The sequence below is a fragment of the Zychaea mexicana genome (genome assembly GCF_025766255.1).
Source record: "Zychaea mexicana strain RSA 1403 chromosome Unknown BDB00scaffold_67, whole genome shotgun sequence".
Taxonomy (NCBI): domain Eukaryota; kingdom Fungi; phylum Mucoromycota; class Mucoromycetes; order Mucorales; family Lichtheimiaceae; genus Zychaea; species Zychaea mexicana.
This window is the reverse complement of record NW_026516730.1, coordinates 56,611-78,059: the sequence shown is the minus strand read 5'-3', so window position 1 is coordinate 78,059 and position 21,449 is coordinate 56,611. Positions and strand designations below refer to the sequence as shown.

The 21,449-nt window shown below is 43.9% G+C and overlaps 7 protein-coding genes across 7 annotated transcripts; 3 read left to right on the top strand and 4 right to left on the bottom strand.

Moving 5' to 3' along the window:
- Nucleotides 1-1,179: 1,179 nt before the first annotated feature.
- Nucleotides 1,180-1,515, bottom strand: BDB00DRAFT_768280 (uncharacterized protein; the record flags this gene model as incomplete). The annotated part of the gene is made up of 1 exon (XM_053119727.1): nt 1,180-1,515. A coding segment is annotated over one exon (336 nt), but the record flags the coding sequence as incomplete, so codon positions are not given.
- Nucleotides 1,516-3,498: 1,983 nt separating this feature from the next.
- BDB00DRAFT_979303 (uncharacterized protein) lies at nt 3,499-4,069 on the bottom strand (the record flags this gene model as incomplete). The annotated part of the gene is made up of 1 exon (XM_053129961.1): nt 3,499-4,069. A coding segment is annotated over one exon (213 nt), but the record flags the coding sequence as incomplete, so codon positions are not given.
- Nucleotides 3,540-3,827, bottom strand: BDB00DRAFT_749717 (uncharacterized protein; the record flags this gene model as incomplete). Its single annotated transcript, XM_053118593.1, has 1 exon — nt 3,540-3,827. A coding segment is annotated over one exon (288 nt), but the record flags the coding sequence as incomplete, so codon positions are not given.
- A 310-nt stretch (nt 4,070-4,379) lies between the features above and the next one.
- Nucleotides 4,380-4,847, bottom strand: BDB00DRAFT_741702 (uncharacterized protein; the record flags this gene model as incomplete). Its single annotated transcript, XM_053118464.1, has 1 exon — nt 4,380-4,847. A coding segment is annotated over one exon (468 nt), but the record flags the coding sequence as incomplete, so codon positions are not given.
- A 2,003-nt stretch (nt 4,848-6,850) lies between these two features.
- Nucleotides 6,851-12,085, top strand: BDB00DRAFT_836412 (uncharacterized protein). Its single transcript, XM_053124481.1, has 9 exons — nt 6,851-6,938; nt 7,029-7,125; nt 7,240-7,272; nt 7,334-7,702; nt 7,808-9,056; nt 9,199-10,220; nt 10,287-11,073; nt 11,163-11,300; nt 11,383-12,085. Exons 1-9 carry the CDS (start codon nt 6,920-6,922, stop codon nt 11,785-11,787), a joined length of 4,119 nt encoding a protein of 1,372 aa, XP_052976967.1. The 5' UTR covers nt 6,851-6,919; the 3' UTR covers nt 11,788-12,085.
- A 120-nt stretch (nt 12,086-12,205) lies between these two features.
- On the top strand, nt 12,206-12,934 carry BDB00DRAFT_768322 (Tautomerase/MIF superfamily; the record flags this gene model as incomplete). The annotated part of the gene is made up of 3 exons (XM_053119730.1): nt 12,206-12,310; nt 12,441-12,537; nt 12,777-12,934. The coding sequence occupies 3 exons, from the start codon at nt 12,206-12,208 to the stop codon at nt 12,932-12,934; spliced, it is 360 nt and encodes a 119-aa protein (XP_052976966.1).
- Nucleotides 12,935-18,502: 5,568 nt separating this feature from the next.
- On the top strand, nt 18,503-20,150 carry BDB00DRAFT_532195 (uncharacterized protein). Its single transcript, XM_053117754.1, has 2 exons — nt 18,503-19,285; nt 19,359-20,150. Exons 1-2 carry the CDS (start codon nt 18,670-18,672, stop codon nt 20,018-20,020), a joined length of 1,278 nt encoding a protein of 425 aa, XP_052976965.1. The 5' UTR covers nt 18,503-18,669; the 3' UTR covers nt 20,021-20,150.
- Nucleotides 20,151-21,449: the final 1,299 nt, after the last annotated feature.

The following is a 21,449-nucleotide window of genomic DNA, read 5'->3' as shown; positions in this document are numbered from 1 at the left end:
CCACTCTTTGATACTACAGCGCGTCCGGTCAAAGGATCAGAGTTGTTTCGCGCAGCCAGCAGAGATCTCTTTCCAGGTTCGGATGTTGGCGTAGACCTTCTACACGATCGCAATAAAAAATGAAATGACGTCACTGACGCTACAACAAGCCATATAGTAATCGAAAAAGGCGTTGATGTCACATGCCATCCTCGCCTAGCACGTCTTGCACTTCCAAGGGGTTTGCTGTGCTCATGATGCTCAACAAGAATGACAATGCTGAGCGACTTGCCACTCTCACGCATTGTATCATTTTTGGCATCATCCATAATCGCAATCAAGTCTCTAATTACTTGCAGATATTGCCCCTCTTGGGATCACGGTATCAAAAACGTCGCGATTGCCTGATTCCGGATGCTTTGAGCGCGGTCGCAACCGGGAAACATCTAACCCCTCCTCCCTACCCCCCAAAAAAATGCCCAAGACTACCCGCCCGACCGAGCCATCATATTCTGGCAAGAAGGAAGTTCAAGGTGTCTCAAAACGCACCGATCCCAAGCTCCAGCCAAAAGCAAGTCCCATAGGTCTCGAAAGGAAAAGGATCGATTTGTCAGGATGAAAAAGCTGATATCATGCTCTAGTTCTTGTAATTGACCTCGACGGGTGTAAGCTTGAAAAGGAGGGTCCCGGAACTAACTCCAAAGCCAAAAGATAAAAACATCCACCCACACCATTCGTCAGAAGAATATGCCCCTCAAACAGAAATGGATAATGCTATAGACAAAAAAAGCATTCGAGGACGTCAAGACACCGCTTGATGAATTTGCGCCCTCTACGTTTCATGCACCAATTTTAGGAAATTTATAATTCGCAACTTGCAACTTGCATCTTATCGAAAGTAAATCATTGCTCAAAAACAACAACAAATATGTAGTATATATATCGGATTTGGTGGAGTCGGGCGGCTGTAGACTAGAGAGGGTCGTGGCAGTGTCCATGAGGCAGCTAAGATGTGGTGAGGGGGTGTGCTGTGGAGCGGTGGCGGTTGATGAGGCAGTTGCAGTGCCTTGTCGAGTGTCGGGTGGAGATGCCATTGTCCCAGGATGACGCGGGTGTGAACCATAGTGACGATGTTAGGTGGCCGGCTGTGGTTGATCGGTTGTAGGCCGTGGCCAGTATCCGTAGTACGGTAGGCTTTGCTCACCAAGTATTTAGCGGGAAGTCGCCGTAGTTCCGTATCCGGCGAGAGAAAGGGAAGAAAGGGAGCAGGTATTGTCGAATTAAGTTTTGACATTTCTGTAACCACTCGACCGGGACGATACACACGCGGAGGACATGCCATAGTCGAGAGAGTAGCAGTGAGTTGGCAATTATAGATTTTCCTTGGATGGAGAGATGGCGTTGTTTTAGTAGAGCAATATGGTGTTCTAATTTGGTGTAGAGATTATCCAAGAAAGATGCGAGCTGGTGTGGATTGTTGTACAATGGATACCCGAGGTATGTTAGCGCTTGGGGTGAGGTGCTGTCGTGCCAGCGAGCGCCAAGCGTTTCAACGCGTGAGATCCACCGTTGATGAGCTTTTCCAGACAAAGAGAACACCACGGTTTTGTTGAGGTTGATGCGTCCATTGGATGCGCGGCCGTATGTGTTGATGTGGGTCAGCAATCGGTCCTACTCGTCAATACCGTGCAGGAAGACCAAAAGGTCGTCCGCATAGGCGAGTATTTTGATCGGTGGATACTCTCTTACTGGACTAGTGGTGTGTAAATGAGTGCTGCTTCGAGGGGGGAGTGGCGCCAAGGGTGCTCCGAGTAGAAGGGAATCAGAAAGAAGGGAGAGAAGGAGGGGTTCAAAAGCAATATTAAAGAGTAATGGGGAAATTGGGTCCCCTTGGCGCAAACCTCGAAGCTGACGAACTGGCTCAGAGAGCCAGCCGTTAAGATAAAGAAAAATGGAGGTAGAGAAGAAGAGAGATACAATAGAGTCAATGAAAGAAAAGGGAAGTCCAAACCTTGCCATGGTTTGTTTGAGATACTCACTGTTTACCATATCATAAGCTTTTGTTTGATCGATCAATACGCCAACTGGTTCCTGTGTCGATTCCAACTTGTGCGCATGACTCATGAATTCTGCACCGTCCAGCCGTTGTCGGAAATCAAGCGGTTGGCGAGGAACCCAGTCTGGAATGGATTAATGATCGTGTCCATCATTGGTTGTAAGCGATTTGCCAGTAGTTTCGTGAAGATTTTGGCGTCCGAGTTAATGAGGGAGAGTGGTCGCCAGTTGGACAGTAGTTGTGGATCTCCTTTCTTGAAGAGTAAGATCATTCGGGTTTTCATCCAAGAGTCCGGGAAAAGTTGTTCTTCAAGTGCTCCATTAAGGACAGAGAGAAGCAGCTGGATGAAGCCGTCGTGGGATGCGAGGTGGCGGTAAAGCTCAAATGCCAAACCATCGAGGCCAGGACTTTTTCCAAGTGGAGTGTGTTTCAACATGAGGACCAGCTCCGACATTGTGAAAGGGGTGGTTAATCTGGTTTGTTGTGATTCGGAAAGCCGAGCGTCTTCCGGGACATAGCTGAGGAGGCTATCAATTGCAGGAGGTGATACCGGCTCCGGCGCGAACAGGTTGGTATAGAAAGACTGAGCATGGCGAAGGATATCCTCGGAGGTAGAGAACTGTGCGCCCGTGGCGAAATCACGCAATTGTTGAATAGTAGCTGCATTGTGGCGTTCACGTAGCACTCGGAAGAAATACTTGTTGTTACGTTCGCCTTCCTCGTGCCAGCGAGTAGCTGTGCGTAGCAATAATTGACGAGTTTTGGCTTCATTGATCTGGGCGATTTCTCGTTCAAGTGTTGGGAGGGTCGATCGAGAGGTGGGCGTTGGACTGACTAGGTGTTGTTGTCGTTGGCGATGGAGAGCGGACAGGCGGTTCTTGGTATGGCGACTGAGCGAACGACTGAATTGGAGAGCGGATTCCTTAATAACATTCTTGAGCTGGTCCCATTTCGCTTGTGGTGAGGTGGTGCCGTTGGAGGTATAGTCAAAGAAAGTTTTAAGAGACTCCCGCAAGAGTAACTGATAGTCTTCATGTTCGAGTAAAAGGGGGTTGAAACGCCATGTTCCCGGGCCACAGTCGATGTTGCGAGTCCTCAAGTCAAGCATGAGCATATCGTGATCGGTCCATGCTGGGTTGGTGAGTTGTTGCGTGTTTCGGATGATGTGGGAGCGTAGTGCCGTATGAGCAAACATATAGTCAATAGTCGTGCGGTGATTCCCTCGAGAAAACGTAGGGGCGGCTGTCGGGGGTGATAAAATGTCGCTATCGTCTAGGTAAAGACAGTTGACGCAACGATCAAGCAGAAATTGTGTCCACGGGCGAATACCAGTAGGGACGGTTTCATGAAGGTGCAAGTTGAAATCGCCCACGATGATGGTGGAGACCGTAAAAGATCTAAAACATGGCAAGGTAAGGAGAGAAGAAAAAAACTCTGGTCGACGGTGTGCATCCGCGTAGGCGTATATCACCACCAGACGACATAGAGCCCCATGTGAGGCACAAATATCGGAGACAATACAACGTTGATCGGGGGTCACATAGGTATTAGAAAGAAAGTAAGAGGGGTTGAGGCAAACGAGCCCACAGTGTTTGGTAAAGCAAGAGGAAGAACGGGGAAATATACGAGAAAGTTTTTGTAAGTCATGGTCGGTTAAAGAGATGGAACATGTGTGTGATACTTCCTGTAGTGCGAGTATGTCTATATTAAGCGTTTTGGATCGTAAATGAGCGGTGAATTGAGATTGGGTTGTAGGGTTGGCCTCTTTAAGAATGCTGCGGGCATTCAGGGAGGCCACCCTTGCATAGTTGGTTACAATCTTTATAATCGCAGACCGGAAGAGGGCGGAGAGCTCCCTTCAGATATGGTGGCTAACGTCGAGCCACGTAGGTTGTCCTTGACTGTGGCTAGGGGATGCGTATCATTGCTGCTATGGTCGGTGTACTGAGGTTTGTTGTCGGTTCGTTGCTTCTTGGGATCTCGGCAGATCGACTCTTGAGTGTCGGGCGGGTTTTTCGAACTTATCGGCTTCCGTCATGTCACTGTCGTCACTGAAGGAAACCGAAACTGCTGGTCGTTGGTGTTCTGTCTGATCGTCAATATCTGCGGCGTGCGAGTTTGAGTCGACGTCGGCTGGTTCACAAGCTGTTGTGGTCGTTCCTGCTACTAGTGTTGGGGACTCAGGTTGCTGTTGTGATGGTGATACAGAGCGTTGAGATGGTTGCTGCGATGCTGAGGACTGTGCTCCAGGGTGTTGCTCGGGTTGTTGTTCGAAGGACGCCAGTAGCTCGTGCTCATCCATTCTGTCGATTCTGGTGCGTTGATCAGCAGCTTTTTTGGCATTGCAGTTGCGTTGGATATGTCCCGTTTGGCGGCAGTAGTAACATTCGACAGGGTCCAACTTAGGACAGTCTCTGCCCCGGTGTCCCTCTTTTGAGCAATACCGGCAGATTGGGGGGCAGTTTTTCCAGGAAGCCGGGAATTTTTGACCCCAATTGTCAAATTCAATGAAACGCCGCAGCGGCATGTAGTACGGGTTGCCATCGTCGCGCATTGCGTTGTCAGGAGGAGTGATATCAATAATTACGGTTGCTTCACCTTCGAATATTCCAGTCCCGGACTCGCGGTAGAGGCGAATTTGGCAGACTTTGCCGTAGTTTTCCATGGTGTTCTGGAGTCCGGCCGACAGGGCCTCTGGAGATATAAATGGCAAGTGTTTGAAATTTACCTTTACCAACTCAGCGTCTACGGAGACGGCCTTTGTTGCACGATAAGGCTGTGGGTGGTCCAGATATGTTACACCGTCGTTTATTGCTTTTAGTGTATCTTCGTGGTCAATGTAGCGAGCTTCGATGAGAAGAGGTGCCTTTGGATGTTGGGTGCGAGAAATAACCGATCCGCCATGCACTGGGCCTAATGTGGCGATCAAGCGATACGCTTCTGATTTGGACGGAAGGGCAGTGCCAAAGTCGAAAATGACAGCATCAACATTGAGGGCGCGGGCTAAGATGGTCTCTGCTTGGTGCGAACGGCGTGTTTCCTCAAATCCATTGGCGGTGAAAATAGTGTCGCTCTTGTTGCGAACGACGTTGGCCCAAGACCTACGTCCTGTAGATCTGGGTGGACGATGAGTATCCGTCATCGTCAATACGAAGGCAAAGGGTAGAGGGCTCTGTTGCCTTCGTGGGAGTGGTAAATGTATTAGTGGTCTCAGGAACTATTGAAAATGGCAGTTGCTAAAGCCAGCAACATCAAATTCTTCTTTTTGGGTACCTCTCCCCCATAGATTGTCAATGCCTCTCGGTTGAAAGCTTGTACTCACTGACTGGCCGAGAAGGTCGATGAACTTCAAATTCCCTCAGGAAATTCTTAAACATTCTCTACGAGAATTAAAGATTTCTAGCATATATGAACAGCCAACATGCAAGAACAGCAGTGAATAAAAAACGTAGTTGAGTACTTTGGGCCTTAGGCTTTCCTAAAGCTGTAGCTACATCTCTAATGACTTGGTGAACACTTAACCTGCCACCTTTACCACGTGCTGCTTCGCTTTGATAACTTCTTTTGAATATCACTTCGTCAAAGAGTAAATCTTTTTCCTTAGCTTGAATAAAGCCACGAATCAAAATCATGCCTTCAATTTGCCCAAAATTTCCAAGCATAATACCTGCATTGGAGTGCTTCCTCTGCTAACACAATTGAAGTAATGTGGTTAAAATGACGAAACGAAAACAGGTTGTGGGGACCACTGCGCACTTTTATTGAAAATTGCTAGAGGTGCGACCTTTTTCAATGATGGCCCTCCTGTGCTACACTGTCACCTCATACATAAGACTTTGGTCCTAATTGATGTAGAGGAAAGTAAAAGATATGCCTTGGCAAGAACTTGGTAGCCAGTGACAGTGAAGGGATAAAAGAATCGTTTCCACTCATGCAAAGGTATGCGAAAAGCTGTGCTCGATCAAATTGATGTAGTAGCAGATGTGGTATTTTCTTTTCAATCGCAAATAGCAAGGCGTAGATCTTTTTCCTTGAAGATGAAATGTAAGATCAAAGGAGAAAAACTTATCATATAACATTAAAGAAAATATCAAGCATTTATTGAATAGTTATGTATCTACAGCAACAAATTGGATAGAATAGTAGTGTATATCGATTTTGTGTGAGTCCTTTTTAAGCCGATCAGACAAATGCGAGCTTCTGCCAAGAGTGAGTAATGTCAATAAGCTAAAGTGGCCAGTTCTGTTGTATTACTGACGACTGCTAGCGAGCTGATCAACCATCAGCTAAACACAAGTACAGGATTCACCATGAGCTATGAAATTTCAGAGGACATAATAGCTCACCAATTGTGGTACGTCGAATTTAGTACTGCTAAAAGCTCGATATTACTATCTACGTAAATTATCACTACTTACCATGAGTTGACTTATCTCCAAACAAGTGGACTTTCAATTAAAGAAGAGCCATAACATTTGCACGCTTATGTACGAGAACATTTACACAGCAAAAATGCATCGCAACTGGGCGTTGCCTGTGGTTGTGTTTTCTGACACAACATAAGCCATCGACTATTACTCTCACAGGTTTCTCAGCTGGATGTAAAGCAGGAATATTTTGTTAAACTTCTCCGTATCAATGATTTCCTTGAGCCACAAACATCTTGAAAACTCTAACAGAAAACTCCTATCAAGGGAATGATATAAAACTTGTGATCCAGCTTTCGGGACAAGGTTTTTTGGCGTTGGAACATGATGTCACATCAGTAGAAAAAGCAAGGCGAACGCAAAGCGGAGTATGAATCAAAGCAAGATTGTTTCTGCAGTTGAACTTTTTTTTTAATCGAACACCTGCGTCTCTTTTCTACTTTTAATACACTGATGAATGATGGAGGACGACCACGGCAAGTGTTAGAAGCCCATAATCTCCTAGTGACTTGAACCATTTATTGCAAGCGGTTTGACTTATAAAAGAATTCTTATAATTTTTACAGAGATCTGCAGGGTTTGCAGATGTGAATCGACACACGATCACCCTTTATTCCATCCATGTAAATGCTCTGGTAGCATTCGATTTGTGCATCAGGATTGGTAAGAGTTTTTGAGAAAATAGACTTTTCATCGTCGTTTCAGCTATTAGCTTTATCTGAGTAAAACATTAACACCTAAAACCTTTCTTTTTACAATCGTACTACAAACATAAAGCCTTCTCGAGTGGTTATCGCATAGCAAGAAAAAGTAAGTTATATTCTTTGCATGATTCATTTGTTTGTTTTGACTGACATTCTCTATTTTTCAGGTATTGCGAATTATGCGAGTATCCTTTCACATTTACACCGATTTATCGAGATGATATGCCTGATCGGATACCGATAGGTGTCCTCGTACGTCAGTGTGCACGACGGTGTGGTGCACTACTGTGGGCCTGTTTCCGTGCTGCGCTGGTCGTTGTCGTTTGGCTTGTCATCTTGCCATTCTTAACCTTATGTACTTGGCGGTTTTACTTTTGGAGTGGAGAAAGCATTGGGTTTGCAAAAAGGCTGGCCAAGAATGCAACCTTACTTGCCGAGGAGTCATTATCATCGTCTTCGAGTTTATCATCCTCCCTCAACAACGCAACCGTGTCTTCTCCCACATCTTCCTCAATTCTGTTCGGCTATAGTATAAAGTAAGCTTTCGTAACATGGAACTGGGGCTGGAATATATCAGTTGGAAGAAACGATGATCAGGTGATTTATTTTAAATTTATCGTGTTCTTCTATCATTTAAACAGAGGATTTCTGAGTGAATGCTTTGAAGGTCAAATCATCACTGCATTTGTAATCATTGTCTTTGTTGCTGCATACTTATTTCGGGAATGGGTGATCCAGAACACTCCTGCCGAAACGGGTATCGAGATGCTCGACGACAACGAAGAATTTGCTCACGATCATAATAACGACAACGATGACCGGTTTGCACAGCAACAGGCGGCCGTAGATCTTCTGTTCAACGTTGCCCAGACAATTCAACCCGAGGATGACGCAACAGCTCAGCAACAAGAAGATCTAACTGCACATCTCGCCGATATTACACGACAACTCGAGCGGAGGAGACGGATGATGGGTGAGAACCAACGATATCGTACTACTGAAGAGATTAATGGCGCTGTGGAATTGCCGCCAACCTCATCCCGGAGCAGCAGTAGCAGTGACAACACATATTCGTCAAGCAATAACCATGATCACGACGACAATGACGATGACTACCTTGATGACTCGCAACCTACCGACGAGAATGTTTTTTCATCTCCTGAACCAATCCTTGAACAGCAAAATGAGGCTACCGCCAGCAGTAGTAGCAATAACACCATTGTTAGTAGTAGCGCCACTGCAACTACCAGCAGGAATAAGGGCAAGACGCGGGATGATCGAGGGGGAGCATTCTTTGAAGAAATCAACGAAAGCGCCGAGGAAGAAGAAGATCTTGCATCAAGTAGTCGTCAATCGTTGCTTGCTAGTTGGAGAGACGAACACAATAGACGGGAGGATGCTTCCTCGAAACTGCGATGGAGAGCACCAGAATTTGCCGATTCACCAGATGCCGATATACCAGGGAATCATTTCCCAGCAGCTGATGAGCCTTTGTTGGGTCACCATGACGAAGAAGACGACGACGAGATCGAAGAAGAGGATGGGGATGAGGAGCAGCACCTCCTCCACCATCACCTTGACAACGACATTGGCGCTAGGGAACAGCAACAGCAGCAACTCCCCAATATCCGCAATTTCGCACCTGCACCACCCCCTCCTCGTCCAGCACGTGAACAGTGGGATAATGGAAACGACAATCGAGATAATGCAGTTGACGACGAGGAGCCTTTCGACCTTGGCGAAGACATTGACGGTGTGCTTGAAGCAATCGGAATGCGTGGCAGTATGTGGATGCTCTTGCAGAACTCAGTTTTGATGTCACTGATGATCAGTCTATGTCTCGGTGTTGCCGTATGGATACCATATGTCATTGGACGACTTGTCATTTTGGTAAGGAAATAGTTTATTTGGTGTGATTAAAGGAGGTTTTAATAGGGGTTCAAAGTTGGAAGTTGGTTAGCTTGCCTTTTATTATAAGTTAGCCTGCATGATTATTAACTGTATGTGCATCTATCATACAACTTGGATGTAGATCCGACCAATCAGCTTTCTGAAAACACCCATTTCGATCCTTCGCTTCATCACTGACCATATTGTCGATTTCACACTTGATTATGGCATGCCCTACACTCGGTCAAAGATTGCGTGGACAGCCAAATTGCTACCGGAAAATGTTCAGGTGGCGCTCAAAATTGTTGACGGATATATTACGGATTTCTTCGCTCAGCACTCGAGTTTGTATACATCTACGGCAACCGTGATGGCTGATTCCATTTCCGCATCCCCGACTGCTACTACAACAACTGCTGCTGCTGCCATTACCACCGCCACCGGCACTAGTAGTGCAATCCACACTGTTCTTCCAATTGATATTTTCGCGTGGAGTGGACATTTGGTAGTGCTCCAAGAAAAGGTCGAGATAGCGGCATCAATGATCCTCGAACGCTGGCATCGGTTTGCTTTGGGACAGTCTGGCTTGGATCGCAGTATTTGCATTTTGATGGGCTACACTGTGCTCGTCGTTGTTGGCTCCTGGTACCTTGCTCGGGCACGACGCGTATCATCCCATAATGCGGCTGGCAACAGCGTCAATGACATCATCCGTCAACAAGGTGTATTCCTCAAGGTGTTTTTCTTTATCGTCCTGGAACTTGTCGTATTCCCTACTGTATGTGGTGTTCTGATTGATATTGCAACATTCCCATTGTTTGAAGACGCAACCATTGCTGGTCGGTGGGAATTTTTCCGTGCAAATCCATACTCGGTTACGTTTTTGCACTGGTTCATTGGCACCGGCTTCATGTTCCATTTTGCTGTATTCATCACTCTTGTACGTGAGACAGTTCGTCCAGGTGTGATGTGGTTTATCCGTGATCCGAACGACCCGCAGTTCCATCCAGTTCAAGAAATGATTGAACGCCCTGTGCTGACGCTTATTCGCAAGATTGGCTCTAGTGCATTGATGTACTGCATTCTAATTGTCGTTGGTATCGGTGCTGTCACGCTTGCCGTCAGTCAGTATACTGGTGTTTATCCGCTACGCTGGTCATTCGAGTAAGTCATATAACAGTAGAAGGATCAAAGACGAAGTGGAACTAATTATCGGTGTTATTTTAATAGTGCTCCTTTGTCGACATTGGCTTTGGATCTTATAGCCGTTCAGTTCTTGGTTCCACCTCTGGTATCCCATATCAAGCCGCGAGACTTCTGCAAAAAGGTCATGTCGGACTGGTGGCGAGCGGCATCACGCCATCTTCGCCTGACTTCATTCATGTTCAATGGCCGGTATCCCGAAGAAGAGGGCTCGCACGTACGCAAAACATTCACAGCTTGGCTTTTGCGTCGGAAAGCACCCATCAACACTGATGTGGTATATGCTGACGTTGCAATCAATAACAACAACGGCAACGCATCTGTCATTTTCAAACGGGATGGCACGTTGGCCCGTGTACCGAAGCACGACAGCGTCCCTGTACCTGACAATCGACGCATGATCGTGCCTGTTGACCCGATCAACCTTGAGCCTATCAACGAAAATGAACGAAGACTCGGACACCCTGCAGCAGTTGAATCGGGCGATTTGGAGAACAACACAACGATTATCTATATCCCTCCAAATTTCCGGCTTCGTGTCGCCTCTTTCGTGTTCCTATTATGGGTATCCGGCTCGGTCTTGACTTGTTCCCTTACTGTCGCTCCTTTGCTATTGGGCCGTCATGTATTTGAAAAGTACTTGGCAGGAACCCAAGTGCATGATATGTATGCATTCATCGTCGGCGCATACATTATGATGCTATTGAGCACATTCATCAACTGGATCGGTCAAAAGTATGATGTGCTTGCTCGATCTCATGGTGATGTGGATATTTCGGCAACTGTCGGTTACATCAAGCAGAATATGAAGAAGGTAAAAGGAAGATTTCCGAGAGATATAGATCTTGCTTCCAGTGCATGATGTTTACTTACTTTCTTGTAAAAATCCTAATATCTTGGCAGTTCTTGAAAGGAACTTATCTTGCAGCAACATTTGGTTTCACTGTTCCGCTTTTGCTGGGTATTTTGGCTGATGTATACATCTTTATGCCCATACGATACTCAAGTTCAAACGATGCATTAGTGATTCATGTATCGGAGGTAGGGTTTACTTGTCTAATTGTGCTCTACTATGGGAAGATTCTTCAGCGGTGCTTATCCCCACGCTCTCTCTCTCTATTAGGACTGGTCGTTTGGTGTTGTCTTTATGGGGATCTTCTACGGCGTTGTGTACATACTTCCCGATAACCCTGTGCAGCGATATATTGATGGTATCGTTGGCGGTAATGTCTGGGAGGTCGATGCCTGGAAGATTACCCGGTCCAGCATCGCACCGCTTGTCGCCACTTCTATCGCTGCTATTGTTGTTCCAGGATTGCTTTCAGTGGCTGCAGTAAGACTTTTCAATATCTACGACGGTGCACTTCAATTAGCACTTTTCCGATGCGCCTATCCGGTGGTATTCTGTCTCGCTATTCTGGTTGGTACGCTCGTGCTTAGCACAAAGCTTTTCCGCATCTGGCTCAAGGCTGTACGGGATGATACATACCTCATTGGCAAACGACTTCATAATCTAGATGAACGATAAATACTCTCCTCCTCTCTCCCGACCTTTTCTCTACCCCATTTTTTTAGTAATCTATCAGAGACGATAACAACAACAAATGCACACCTCCTTAACATAGAATCTCTTACTACCCGTTTTTTGCCAAAGTATCTCTCTCTCCCATCTTATCTCCACACTCGCACTGCCATTACCACCCATTTACAAATTCAATTATCATCACCTCTTTGAAATATATACACTAATGATTATGCATTGAGAGAAACCAAAACGATTTTGCATGTCGCAGCTTATCACTTGAGCAAAGCGTGCTCGCCATATCCTAAATGTTTGTATTAATCATCCATATCACATTTACGTAACACAAGGTACCAGCAGCAATTTTTAAATAGGCACGTAGTCTTACTTTTTACCGAAGCTTCTTTCTCTCGTAGCTTTCGAAATGCCTTCTCTCGAGATCACTGCTGACAAAACTCCTGCTGATTTGGATGCTTTCTTGAAGAACCTTTCGGCCGTCTTTTCCGAGTGCATTGGCAAACCCGAAGCCGTAAGTTTTAATTTGAATTCTTTTAATCCCACAAGGATTCCTCTAGTTTGACGCGTATGCGTTTACCAAGAAACTTTCTTTCTCGCTTTTTAACACTCTAACGAATTGCATAATTTATATCTACCCGCAGTACTGTATGGTTATCTTTACAAAGGCAGACCGTATCTACTACAACGGTAGCAGTGGTGCCTCATTCCTTGCTAAGGTTACTTCGATTGGCAATATCGGTAAGACATTTTCCATAGAGTGGCAAATATTGATCATGCGCACAAAGATTCATAAAGAGAATAAGAGAATGAGGGATTTTTATCATCTCTCTCCTTTTTCTGCGCCCTGTATAATTGATTGATAGAATGGGGGAGGGATGTGTTGTATAAGAGCAGGGATGATTAGAAGGAAGGGGTGGAGGCAGTTGTAAAGAAAACTCATATCTCTTTTGGCTTACTAATATAACACTGCTTACAAGACAACGACCGTAATGCCAACTTGTCCAAGAAGATTGGTGCCGAGCTTGAAAAGGAACTCGGTGTTACTCTTGACCGCGGTTACTTTTTCTTCAGTGATGCCAAGGCTAGCGATACTGGTTACAAGGGCAACACCTTTGCCAACTTGATGGGCTTATAAGCTTAATGCTAAATTCATTATATTTACTAAGCTTAAGCTTACATAATAAAGAAAGCTCTCCCACACACACGTAGTACACATGCGTTTATGCGTATGTGTGTGTGTGTTTGTGTGTATGTGTTTGTGTGTGTCCTATGCATATGGAAATGGCAGTAATGTACTGTATGTTGTGAGAATCCATCGTGGGACATAGAAGAAAGTGTGTCCGGAGGTTAAAAAGATAACGAAACCGGCTATAGGGAGCATTCGATGCAAAGAAGCTTAGAAAAATGAAGCGGCTGTAGCAATCGTCAACATGTATAAATCGACTTTTAACCACTGATGACCATCAGTCCGTCGACACTAATAGCACATCAATTATAGTGATAACCAACGTATATCCAAAAAGCCCGAATACTATCAGATAATCAAATTCCAAGGGAGAACCTAAACGTTGATTTCTCGCGTAGCAATGATGATATCAACTCCTGTACAATATAAACTCGAAAGCTACTAATAATAACAATGAAAGAGCATTATGTTTCTGTAGCTGGCAGATTTCTATGGTGAGTTCGTTGGGGGTACGAAGAGAGAATATCAAGAAGGGAGAGTTAAATGATTGAAATCAAGTTGTCGTACTCAGAAGCATTTGCTACATATGTATATAGCGTTGTTCCGTTAGCCATATAGTATTAAGTTTAAAAGTGACATGCAATAGTCAATAAACTTTTTGTTTTCGCGTGGTTTGCTTGATCTTTTAGGCGAACTTCCTTTATTGAATCTTATTTTATCTATAGCTTAGTGCATTTCATATATTGAGCATCATTCACATAATGGCATCTTGCACTCAGAGGATAATTGAGCACAAAGGAGATAAATTGATTATCTTCATGTGGATTTTTTCTTCAGTGGTACTGTAGTGATGGAGGGAAATGTCTTCCAACCAGTCTTGCTTAATGGGAGCTCCTTTCCTATATAGTAGGCTTTGTATAATGGTGACGATGACAGCATCACATCACACGCTTCAGAGAGCGATTTAAACTGTATAAAGCACATATCTTCTATAGTAGCTTTTTTATTGAGCTGTTATGCACAATTTCTTTTGAGTTTATATCATACTGCTGACAAAACTCAAACGACAACATCTATCATCCTTAAGTTTCTCTGATAGTATTCTTGGACAGCAACAAACCATGTCGGTGAGCCCTCACAATTAGGGAGACAGGGCGGTTTTCCCTTTTTTTTTTCGCGTGGCAATGAGCATGGTTGCTATAGCAAAAAATCAAAGCATTATAAAAGACATTGTATGTCGCTGTTACTACATATCGTTGTGATAGTATGCGGTATGGTACAAACATCGATTATACATAATGGCGGTGAGTAGGAGCTCAAGGGAGAGCTGCATATTTAACTTCAAACTTCTTGTCTCGCGTGCTCTGCAAGTATCCTTAGTCAGAGTATATCAGCTGTCGTGCAGAAGTGTAGTAATCTTTAGGCGTCAAAGATCTTTGTGCAACGTGGATACGACCAAGGATTGATAGTCCCTCCATTGTCTTGTACATTTGTTTATTAGATAACCTGATCTGACTGAAGAAAACTGCTTACCAAGCCATGGTATGTCTGTTCATTTAATGTTATCAAAACAAGCGGCGACTCTGCTTTGATGTGTCTGATTACGACCAATCAATCCAGGAGTGTAGCTCTTTACTTCTACAGTCGTACACAGCGTAGTACAAAAATTAAGAAAGTGAACTAAAACTCTCGTACATCTTCCTCCAGAATATTTAGCCGCCGCTTTTTACATCCGCATATGATGAGACATTTTTGGCAGAGGGTTCAGACATCCCCAGAAGTACTACACAGAGCATGTTGTTACTCTGGATAAAAATTCATCAACCTGATGCTTGTCTTCAGCAATTATGTGGCTATTCATAAAAGAAACTATTTTTAAGGAGACGGCAAGGGTAGGACAGCAGATTGTACTACCTTCTGTAGAGAATACTAGCACATACACACCCATTTAATTGAAGAAATGAAAACAGGGTACTTCTATTAGAAGGATAAAAAGGCGCTCGGATTCTACGGTTTCTATGTGGTAAGCATGGAAATCACCAAAATGAAATTCAATTCACGAGTTCTTTGACCTTCAATAGGAATGGCAACAAAGTTTATTATGTTTATACTTTGAAAAGAGGTGATGACGACGACAATTACGTAGTGTATGTGTGTATGTAAGTACGGTATATTGTGCCACGTGCACACCCCTCCTTCGATTGCTTTTTCCAGATATTTGGGTTTCATTATAGCGAAAAGAAGCTAGCTGTTAAATTTTTTTGTAAGTCAGTGCTGCTTTCTTCGTTCTAACTTCTCGAGGTTATCTCATTTGAAAGAAAGTAATTGCTATTACATCATAAACATATCTTCAACATGGGAGAAAAATCTGACAGATAAAAAAGGAGATGATATTTGCATATTTGATAGTATTCATTTGTGTGGATCACCAAACGCAGGATAGTAGCATATTCAGTAGTGGGCAGTACACATGTGATTGTTTGTTGTGGTAAGGCCAACGACAGAAACAATAATGAACTACCTTTCAAAAAAAGGTTTGCTTGGTCCAATTACCAATTAGAGACTTTGTTGCTGTGCTTTGTAAGTATTACGACTGAAGGGGACTGGATGCCTCAAAAGGAATGTGTAATAAGGAGATAGGCCTTTTTGGTTTCCCGCCCGTACATATAGCAGTACTCATTTTAGTAGGGAAGAGTGAAGGGGGAGGGCAGATGAGGCTGTACAGAGTCAATTACCGTAAAAAGAAGCATATGATGTAACCGGGCATACATGCATGTGTGGGGAAGAAAATTAGAGAAAGAACACCAGTCTTTTCACCATCTAGAACATTGATCTCCATTCCCCCGTCAAAATAAACAATGCCAAAATTGATGTGCATCATTCCCTGTTAGTGCTACTTTTCTACTAGAACGAATAGATGCCTTTAACATCTGATTACCCGTTATGCTACTTACATCATCGTTCTGGCTCCATATGTTCTACTCTAGATGCTGCACAGCGCATTTGTATGCGCTGATCATTATGATCATGCTTTTCTCCGATGGGGAAAGGGAGGCGAACGGAAAAACAACAGAAAAAGATCACATCATTTCAGGCGCTTACGCAACATGATTTCATCCGGACAAAGACAGAAGTTTTGGCTAATACCAAAAATGTATGTGTGAGAGCGAGTGCAGAATGGTGACAACAACAACAGCAGTAGCAGCACCTAAGCACCAAAATAAGGCAATCTTTTTCTTTGCTCCTTGTTGTGTTGAGCGTTCGAATAAACAGCCCCCCAAACCCCCAATACAGGCGCTTAATTGTGCCCTCTCGTGTTTCTGACGTGTGCATTTCTACTGGTTCTAAGCAAACATTAGCTGCTCCCAATTCTCTCAAAAAAAAATTGCTAGTGCCCCCATATTCTCAGAGTCCAAACCCGCTATGTCACTATCTCTTTCTTGCTTCTGCGCACAACCCCCTTCATTCATACTCATCACTATATGGTAACGATGTATTCGCCGGCGGTGGTAAGACAAACGGGAGTGTATAATTGCGTGAGAGAGAGAGAGAGAGAGAGAGAGAGAGAGAACGTATTATTAGTCTACTATAGTGTTTGGAATGCTGTCGGTGATGAAACTAGATAATCTACAATTAGCCTACATGTGTAAGCCTGTGCGTGTATGTATAGCACATCAGGATAACATGCGAGGCATGTTCAGCTTTTTGGCGAGACAGTATTATGTTAGCATAGCATATGTGTCATGTACAGTATGTGTTAGAGGCTAAGTACTATGTACGATCGAAAATCTTCCCTGATGGAGCATTACCTATGACATAATGATTGAGAGCAAGGTTAGAAATAAAATGATTAGCCACCCACTCCCAGTCCTCCTTGCTTTCTTGTACATCGGCTCTTGAGAAAGCTTATTATCGTTGAGCTATGTTAGCCGTCCAAAAGGAAAGCTTTGGGCAGGTAAAGAAGTAAGAAATAGAAATCCGACTCTATTTTTTTTTCTCTTACCTGTCTTTTTTATATGAAATTGTGAAGCAGATATTTATAATCCAGCTTTAATTCTACTTCTTTGATAACCGACGACAACTAATTGTTGTTGTCGGGTTTTTTGCGTCTTCTTTACTCTCGCGCATGTACATCCGACTTGAAGGTCTAAAGTGTCTAGACTCGTCCAGTGCACAAGTATTTGTTAAGCTGGGTTTCATCATCATCATATCGGAAGCAAGAGCGGAACAAGAAGGTGTAGAAGAAAGGAGACAGCAGTATCATGCGGGCAATATAGCAATATAGAAACTATGTACTCTTTCTTCGCTTCATTATTACATATCTTTGCAATATAAACATTTATAGCCAAATCAATGCAGTGGCAGTGAAAGGAATTAGGCGGCCTTCACCCGAGCTACGACTAAACATACTGGCGGCTTTAGTAAGCGTCACCTCGAACAAATAACGTTTGAAGCCAAGTAAGGAAATCTGCACCAGGTTAAAATAACTCACATTTCAAATAAAGGAAACACAATAAGGGGTAAGCGTGCACAAACTAATAGGCACAGGTATTATTCTGTGTGTGAGAAACTTGGAGTGAAGATGAGGATGCTGCTAGGTTGACAATCATGCAGCCAAAAAAGAGGGAAACGTGGCAAATGGACAACCTTTGTGTAACATAAAGTGCATAGACGCCTTCGGCCTGCAAGGATAATAAGGGACAGATGTGTATAATTCTCGGGGGGGGGGAGGACAAAATTCGATGACCTGCATTTTTGGTTAAATTCCACGATAAAGGAGGGAGAGGAGGGAAAGTCAAAAGAACGAGTGAAATCGGGATAGGGTCTGTAGAGCAAGACCAGGGAAAATGAGAGCAGTTCAAATGCCGAGATCGACAGCAACGATACCTATTTGGTGTCTGTACAGGTTGTTTTGTTGTATCTGAAGGTGGCAGAGTCGGGTGGAGCCGTTTGTTACGGCGACAGAGTTGTCAAGTGGGCTATCTAGCTGATGGAAATTGCAGCAGCAGCCTAGAAGGGCCTGTTTAGTGAGGAAAGTTGCACTCGTCACTCCGATATCCCGGTAAGACCATGAATATGCATGTCTATGCACCTGGGCATGTCTATTTTATTATCGATGCGGCACTGATTCTTGTAGCCAATCTTATGCTTTTAAAGGGTAGAAATGAAGATCCGCCTATTAGACCACCTATAACACTTTTCACTATGCTGCTGCTTCCTCTATTCTCTGTCTCTCAGGAGTAATAGCAATTTTCGGGATTAAATTCACTTACCATCACGTAATTCTGCAACAGGTTCGTCAGATCATCAAAAGCCAGGAGTTTGGGGGAGGGGGTAAGGTGGGTGTGCGCAAAGAACAAAAAAGTGTTGTTTTTGAAGGTTTGCCTTGTCGGATTTGAGTGCCTTAAATTCACTTAAGGAAGGCAAGCTCTAAAAAATGAGTGTAACGACAGCCCTGATGACGATGCATCTTCCAAGTAGGGAAACGACAGAACGTGATAAGCCAATCACCGTCTGTGTGCGAAAATTGACAACTGATATAAAAGAAATGCTTCTCAAGCGGTCAGACCAAAACTTATCGCTTTTTCTCTACTTTATTTTTTCTCGCTTCTATTATCACTATATTATCGCCACTACCAGCACCACCACTGCTTTTATCGATACACACACGCACATCTCCCATCATGGACTTCAACGTTGCTACTACTTCATACGACAGCATGCCATTACCGATCGGTGCTCCAATGTTCCATCCTCAATCAGAACAGTTTGTAGACCAGCTTTCTGTACCCACCACCACGTCTGTGCACACCACCCATCACAATCTTTCCGACTTCTATCAGCTTCCTTCTCAACAATCACAGTCACTCGCTTACTTCGAAGATCAGCTCGCCATGCCCACCGCAGCCACCACCACCACCACAACCGTTATCCCAGCAGCTCCAGCCACTCCTTCAAACCACACCAACAGCAGCAAGGATGCCCAAAAGAAGAAGCCCAAGAGAAAACAAGTGAAAAATGCCTGTGGTAAGTTTAACAACAATTTGTTAATTTGTGTTGCACAAACGAAATTTCCTTACGTGATCTTGACACAAATCTCCGCAAATGTAGTAAATTGTCAAAAAGCATGCAAAAAGTGTGACGACGGAAGAGCCTGTCAACGCTGTATCAAACTCGGCCTCACTGCCACCTGTGTCGACTCACCTCGCAAAGAACGACGGAAGGGCATCAAGCGTGGACCTTACAAGAAGCGCCAACCTCGCAGTGAGCATCAGCAGCAGCAGCAGCAGGAACCACAATGTAAGTTTATTATAAACATCTTCTGCAAATTAAGTAAAAGGTATATTTATAACTAAAACCGCGGCCTTTATAGTGATGTTGCATGCAGAATGGTATGACAACATGGAATACCGCGGACCATCCTTGTCGTCAAGCCCTACTTCTTCTTTATCGTCGTCATGGAATCAGCAGCATCAGCAACCATACGTCTCCATGGAGCAGCAAGATTCGCTCGTTGCCGCTGGCAACTTCTTCGAGCAGCCCTGCTATCCAGTCACTATAACTAATACGCATGACATGACCTCCTTCGTTCCATCCAACAACAATAACAACAACACCATGTCATACCCCAGCTCTTCTTCGGACGATGGCTTCGGTCAATCCCCTTCAATTTCCTCGACGACTGCCTACTCTCCTTGCTCGCCCGCCACTCCACCACCTCCAGCAGCTAATACTCTCCTTCCTGTTGTCCCCTCGCAGCAATCGTATACTCAGCAAATTGCTCTCCTTCAAAAGCGTCAGCAAAGAACCATGGAGCAGCAAAAGGCGATCGAACAGCAGATTATGCTCTCGATGCAGCAGCAGCAGGAGGAGGAGGAGCAGCGACAGCAACTGCGAGAGCAACAGCAGCAACAACAGCAACTCTTCTTTACGAAGCAACAGCAAGAGCAGCAACAGTTCTTGCAAGTTGAGCAAATGACCAACATGAGCATGCCAACTACATCCATGACCGACTCTTGGCAATTCTTCTTATAAGCTTTTCCTCGTTCTCGACCTCCCTTTTTCTTTTAACACTAATATCTTTTGTACATACCGCACACACCTAATATCTTCTCGTTGCATCAATCTTTCAAAGACATTTACAACTTCTACTACTACCCCCATCACATCCGTTATACTTTTAGTAAAATTACACCCCAGCCCACTCACAAAACTGTGCTCTTCCTTCGTTCACATCTACAAACAAAAAAAAAGTTAATTACTACTAGCTATTCTCATATATACTTCTATGCATTCACTCACACTCACTATCTACACGCACAATCCTCAGTGAGCGTGCTTGCACCTCATCCCATCTTTTGATACTATCATGCCCCCGCCTTCTTATTTTTCTGATCCCTTTATTTATTTTTAGTACAAGTTTGAAGAAACGCAATAGCACCATCATCATCCTTCTCCCTTTTACTTGGACAATAACTAAAACGTACATGTTTATTTTTCATATGGCAACGGCAAACATTTTCATCTCTCGTTTTATCACTAGAGAAATAATATAATAATAATAATAATAATAATCGTTTTTATTCATCATCGTACTACATTGGCAAATATATCTCTTATTTTGTGCAGTAACACAATAAACATTTTCTATTGCGTTTGGCAATTTAAGCAACATCTCTTTGGTCTTGTCCGAGAAGCCAAAGCGATATTTTTTCTACAACAAAAATTTTGTCGCTAATTCTTTCATGCAACATAGCAATGGGCTGTAATAATGATGCTGTGGTTATTGCTTAAGTATGCAGCGAAGCCGAAGTACATAGTAATGTACGAAGTAAGGGATGGTTTCAAATCTCTTTTTCCCACACAACAGCTATATCAATAGCAATTATGATACGTTGTTATACAATATCGGCTTTATGTTGAAATAATGGTGACAATGAGTTGGCGGCGTCAATGAAGTCATCAAGCTTTTCCAGTCAACAAATGCAACATGATGTAATAAGAGATATAGATGGAGTGATAAAAAGTGAGAGAAGAGCCTCATGTTTATCAGTTCTAGCTTTTCCTTGCAGATTCCTGATGGTTTTTAAGGAGTTCATCGAACAAGGGCTGTCGGAAAATGTCTTGCAAAGTGATTGAGTACATATACCCAGAAATAACATCGTCTTCAAATCATCAGCAACTCATTTTCTGACATATCATACGGCAGTAGCTGGCCCGGCAATTGTTAGGGATGTCATATTTTTTACAGCAACTACAATGCTGGACCTTTTAAGTCTACATCTGTGCCTTTTTTTCCTGCTGTGAAATTTGGATGGATAAAGTTATCATGATAATGGCCCTACCTAGAGTTTCATTCACGCACTCACACTTCCTCAGCAGCACCAGCTTTTTCACTCCTCGCTGTGACCGTGTATGCTCGACAGAGTGATTTGGGAGTTATCGCACTTTATGTGCACGTAAT

Coding starts and splice junctions, on each gene's coding strand:
- BDB00DRAFT_836412 (XM_053124481.1), top strand. Junction 9,057..9,198: donor TTGGACGACTTGTCATTTTG/GTAAGGAAATAG, acceptor ACTTGGATGTAG/ATCCGACCAATCAGCTTTCT. Junction 10,221..10,286: donor CCGCTACGCTGGTCATTCGA/GTAAGTCATATA, acceptor TTATTTTAATAG/TGCTCCTTTGTCGACATTGG.
- BDB00DRAFT_532195 (XM_053117754.1), top strand. CDS start 18,670: ATGGACTTCAACGTTGCTACTACTTCATACGACAGCATGCCATTACCG. Junction 19,286..19,358: donor GCAGCAGCAGGAACCACAAT/GTAAGTTTATTA, acceptor CGGCCTTTATAG/TGATGTTGCATGCAGAATGG.